The 6,000-nt window shown below is 37.9% G+C and overlaps 1 protein-coding gene across 1 annotated transcript in view; it reads right to left on the minus strand.

Annotated features, from left to right (window-relative positions):
* The window catches only part of SLC17A8 (solute carrier family 17 member 8), a 73,389-nt gene extending 70,370 nt beyond the window's left edge, over positions 1 to 3,019 (minus strand). The window contains exons 1-2 of the mRNA XM_069764305.1: positions 2,376 to 3,019; positions 670 to 922 (exon numbers count right to left, since the gene is read on the minus strand). Coding sequence (XP_069620406.1) covers positions 670 to 922; positions 2,376 to 2,476 — 354 coding nt within the window. The 5' untranslated portion in view covers positions 2,477 to 3,019. The remainder of the gene's footprint in view (positions 1 to 669; positions 923 to 2,375) is intronic.
* Positions 3,020 to 6,000: the final 2,981 nt, after the last annotated feature.

Raw genomic sequence — 6,000 nt, forward strand, 5'->3', positions numbered from 1 at the left:
GCAATCTTACAAATGTATATTCTTTGTAGGAGGAATTGTTGAGATAAATGAGTCTAATCGAGTCAAATCGAATTTAACTCAAATTGTACAAAAAAATTTTGGATGCACCAGAATCTGAATCTTTTGTGATTCTCTTTGGTCAAATGCATAGTACCTTGTTGGCTGCCATTTTACTGGATTATAGAGGGCTGTGTAAGGGCTAAAAACATCTTATACTCATGTTTCTTCCACTATCCTGATACCGGTCTCGCCATTACTGGTCCTTTAATTGGCTCTTTAGTTCTCTATGTTCGATCTGGCTGACTCTTCTATTCACTGTGCTCTGTGGTATCACATGGGGTGCAATGCATGACAATGACATGCGTCGCACCCACGGGACCACATATGGCAGAGTGGCCCACGTGACAATGTGGTTTAGTGAATGGAAGACTCAGTCATCGGTAAGATACAAAGTGGCAGATAGAAGGCAGAAGATAGAAGAACTGGTCATAGAACCAGCAGGAGTTGGTCAGGTATGGGGAGGTCCTAGGAGAAGTGGGGGTAAGACTTCTTCCTGGCTGATTAAATTAGCATCAAATTCATTTTGATACAAATTGAATTTCAGCACTTAAGTTGAGTGAATCTGCCTCAATCAAATTTTGGGAGATCAACTATTGATTGTACTCTCACCTGAATCTCTGGTTTTCCATTTACATAAATAGTATTGTTATTCACCATTTCTACAATGGCCACACCAAGGTTACATCTAATTCCAAAGGAAATACAAAATCCCAGCCCACTCATGATGGCAATGATGTAACGTTTGGGCAGTCCACAGCAATAGCAGTCAAATCTGGGAGGTGAGTGGGTGGGGACGTGTATCGGTTGTCCATCTTCATTCAGCTCTATGTTGTCCTCTTCAACATTTCTTCCATCAATTTTCCTTGTTAAAAGAAAATGCGTTAGTTTAGGTATTATTCCTTGTTTTGTAAGCTCACTAACAGTTTTGTCTAAAATGTGACCATTCAGATAAAATATATAGCAATATGTAAAAATTGTAACTATATAACTATTTTCATATTACAAATAATTGTAGTAAATTGATTCCCAATATTCAATTATTATTGAAAATTACTTAAAGGGTACACTCTAAATGGGGATAGAGCAATGACTTCAATACGAAGAATACGTGATTAGTGTTACAGTGCTCATTATTTAAAGCAATGGACACAGTGTATATGGAGCGCCTTGGGCACTTACCACTGGGGAGGATATTCCCAAAGATTGACCTATATTATAAGTAATACAAATTGTAACAAATGCATTGACGACAATAATCCTATGAAACAAGATGTTTAATACCGTGGATACCAGACGTCTACCAGCTGTTTAAAAAGCGTGTGTAATTAGAATTTAATGTGAATAATATAATGAGAAGCTGAATTTAAAATATTGTGTGCCTTATATGATTACAGGATTTTTTATTTTAATGTTTACAATATACCTTTATATAAAAGCATTTATATAAAAGCATGTAAAATTAGCATTAACATTATTATAATTATCAAAGTTATTAGAAAATTAGACTAAAAAAAAAGTTCTATATGGCAGTGTGTGAGTTGTACCAAGAATGAAAAATGGGATTACATATTTTATATTTCATATATACAACTAAAATAATACAAAAAAAAAAGAGTTCTCGATTCAGGATTATTGCTTTTTATAGAAAATAAACTTGGTCAAAAGTGAGTGCAGAATGGTATGATATTTTGCAAAGTCACTAACAGACACATTAAATGTATAACAATAAGTACCAATCTAATACCAATATACCAATATAATACTTTGTGCAGTTATGTAGCTTTTGCAAATAAATTTATATAAAATATAGATGAATATAAAACTTGTTGAAAGTGTTTAATGTATTCAGATATTGTATTGAAACAATGTAAAATAGATATTAAAATGCAAAAAAAGTGCAAAGGTTTTGCTAAATTTTCCAGATCGGTTTAACTCTTCTAAGTTGTCCTTTTATAACTTAAGCCTGAAGAGTTATGATAAAATATTTTATTATGAATTATATAAATATAAAAAAGTATACAAATAGAAATGTAGCTAAAAAATAATAAATTGTACAAAGAAATCAAAATCTTAGACCACTAACCATAAAAAAAATAAGAGAAAAAAAAAGAAACTCTTCTAAAGAAAAAAATGTGCATAGTTAATTTTGATTATGTACCTCAAATTGTGTTACATACATGATGAATCTGTACTTTTCTTTTTTAATAACATAAGCTCAGTGTAAAAAAAAAAAAGAGAAAACAATTAGGCAACTTAAGAAAAAAAATCAAGTATTGAAAAAAAAAAAAACATTAAGTGAAAAAGGAGACTCTTACCTTTGAAGATGACCTAGGGAGTCACCTATTGTGTTCTTTGCCTCTTCTTTCCCTGGATTAAAGATCTTCTCTTTGAATGAACTGAGTGCTTGAAAAGGCATTGTATAAGATGTATTAATCTTCACAGTTCTACAGCAAACAACTCATCTTCACCTTTATGTTTCATGTACAACTATCTTTGCCAATCAACACCACATCTCTGCAAGTGTTAATTCCTTGGTCAACTAGAATTTTATTTCTACTTCTAGAATTAAAAATGGGGTATCCTCTGAAGAACCCAATTCAGATGCTGAACTTTATCTTTTGACAAGTATAATTATCCAAGTTGTTAGTGAAGCTCACATCAATGATCTTCTATCTGGAGGGGAGGCTGACAGCTGCGTAGCACAGAGGCAAAGTCATTCAACCTGTTTCCGTAAGGTTGAGGAAACTAAACTATGGAACAGACTTTGGAAAACTCCAAGGATCATATAAAGCTGTGCATTATGCTGGGGAAAAATGTAAATGAAAAAAAAAATCCACTTCTAATATTCATGTAGGCAGGGTTCCAGGATTCTGAGAAGTGATAATGATCCTCCTAGGCTGTCATGAGTCCCTGATAGGGGATGAGATGCTACGCTGGTCGATGCTATAGTAACGGAAACGATATGGTCCCACCAGTTTAGTTATTAATAGCATCCCTTTCAAAATGGAGACAAAGAACAACTTTATTAAACATTTAAGGGTTTCCTCCCGTCTCCATGACGCAGGCAGGTGGTCATGGACTGAAATTCACATATATTATTACTGAGCCTTTTCTTCTTTCTCATGAGCCAAAACTCTCATTAAGGCAGCAGTATCTCTTGATCAAGTGATAGACAGTAGAAGAGCCAACAATGGCCCGCACACAAAAAATTAATCTTCTTAGTGTGAAGAAACAATCTACGGTGAGAACTTACATAATATGGTCTTCAGCTAAAAATATTTCTAAGAATAGTCAGAGCGTCAACTACAATTATTATTTATTTATTACTTAACTGCCATTGTCTCAATCATGAGCCATAAAGGTGCCATTTAAGGTTTATCCATAAATTCTTTATGGATGAACGCTCTGTAAGGAAGATCAATCTTATGCAAGTCTAGATAAGTCCACCAGGGTCTTCTCCTGTTATGACCTGGTGGTTAGGAGCACCCGGAATGACCTGATAGTTAAACCTCATACAGGACGAGCTCTGGGATGTGGGAGCTCTGCTGACCGCAAGCCCTAATCCTATCACACACACTAGAAATAGCCGTGGAGCGCTCCTGACCAGACCTAGGCGCCTCGTCACAGCCTAAGAACTATCTAGCCCTAGAGATAGGAAATAAAGCCTACCTTGCGTCAGAGAAATTCCCCAAAGGTAAAGGAAGCCCCCCACATATATTGACTGTGAGTAAAGATGAAAGTCACAAACGCAGAAATGAAACAGGTTTCAGCAAAGGGAGGCCAGACTTACTAAATAGACAGAGGATAGGAAAGGTAACTTTGCGATCAGCACAAAAACCTACAAAAGACCACGCAGAGTGTGCAAAAAAGACCTCCGCACCGACTCACGGTGCGGAGGGGCCACTCTGCATCCCAGAGCTTCCAGCTAGCAAGACAAAATCATGAAAACCAGCTGGACAAGAAAACAGTGAACAAATAATGACTATCAGGAACTTAGCTTCTGCAGGAGAAGGCAGGTCACCAGAGAGATCCAGGAGCGAACTGAACCAATGCAAAAACATTGACAGCTGGCATGGAGTAAAGATCTGAGAGGAGTTAAATAGAACAGCCAACCAAAGGATAAACCATGTCACCTGTGTAAGGAACCTCAGAAGCAGCAGCTTCACTCACAGCCACCAGAGGGAGCCCATAGACAGAACTCGCCGAAGTACCATTCACGACCACAGGAGGGAGTTCGACAACAGAATTCACAACATTCTCCACAATAATTTTGAACTACAATAAAAAAGTCTATTAGAAATGCTAACAAAATTCTATGTGAAACATCTTGTTTTCCTGTGAACTTTGCATTAACGTCACTACTAAATGAGCACTCATGATTTTCATACAGTGTGGGCCATCTAAGAGTAATGTCGTATCATATTGGTAATATCATACAGTGGGGCAAAAAAGTATTTAGTCAGTCAGCAATAGTGCAAGTTCCACCACTTAAAAAGATGAGAGGCGTCTGTAATTTACATCATAGGTGGACCTCAACTATGGGAGACAAACTGAGAAAAAAAAATCCAGAAAATCACATTGTCTGTTTTTTTAACATTTTATTTGCATATTATGGTGGAAAATAAGTATTTGGTCAGAAACAAACAATCAATATTTCTGGCTCTCACAGACCTGTAACTTCTTCTTTAAGAGTCTCCTCTTTCCTCCACTCATTACCTGTAGTAATGGCACCTGTTTAAACTTGTTATCAGTATAAAAAGACACCTGTGCACACCCTCAAACAGTCTGACTCCAAACTCCACTATGGTGAAGACCAAAGAGCTGTCAAAGGACACCAGAAACAAAATTGTAGCCCTGCACCAGGCTGGGAAGACTGAATCTGCAATAGCCATCCAGCTTGGAGTGAAGAAATCAACAGTGGGAGCAATAATTAGAAAATGGAAGACATACAAGACCACTGATAATCTCCCTCGATCTGGGGCTCCACGCAAAATCCCACCCCGAGGGGTCAGAATGATCACAAGAACGGTGAGCAAAAATTCCAGAACCACGCGGGGGGACCTAGTGAATGAACTGCAGAGAGCTGGGACCAATGTAACAAGGCCTACCATAAGTAACACACTACGCCACCATGGACTCAGATCCTGCAGTGCCAGACGTGTCCCACTCCTTAAGCCAGTACATGTCCGGGCCCGTCTGAAGTTTGCTAGAGAGCATTTGGATGATCCAGAGGAGTTTTGGGAGAATGTCCTATGGTCTGATGAAACCAAACTGGAACTGTTTGGTAGAAACACAACTTGTCGTGTTTGGAGGAAAAAGAATACTGAGTTGCATCCATCAAACACCATACCTACTGTAAAGCATGGTGGTGGAAACATCATGCTTTGGGGCTGTTTCTCTGCAAAGGGGCCAGGACGACTGATCCGGGTACATGAAAGAATGAATGGGGCCATGTATCGTGAGATTTTGAGTGCAAACCTCCTTCCATCAGCAAAGGCATTGAAGATGAAACGTGGCTGGGTCTTTCAACATGACAATGATCTAAAGCACACCGCCAGGGCAACGAAGGAGTGGCTTCGTAAGAAGCATTTCAAGGTCCTGGAGTGGCCTAGCCAGTCTTCAGATCTCAACCCTATAGAAAACCTTTGGAGGGAGTTGAAAGTCCGTGTTGCCAAGCGAAAAGCCAAAAACATCACTGCTCTAGAGGAGATCTGCATGGAGGAATGGGCCAACATACCAACAACAGTGTGTGGCAACCTTGTGAAGACTTACAGAAAACGTTTGACCTCTGTCATTGCCAACAAAGGATATATTACAAAGTATTGAGATGAAATTTTGTTTCTGACCAAATACTTATTTTCCACCATAATATGCAAATAAAATGTTAAAAAAACAGACAATGTGATTTTCTGGATTTTTTTTTCTCAGTTTGTCTCCCAT

Source organism: Ranitomeya imitator, chromosome 4, assembly GCF_032444005.1.
Source record: "Ranitomeya imitator isolate aRanImi1 chromosome 4, aRanImi1.pri, whole genome shotgun sequence".
NCBI classification, from domain to species: domain Eukaryota; kingdom Metazoa; phylum Chordata; class Amphibia; order Anura; family Dendrobatidae; genus Ranitomeya; species Ranitomeya imitator.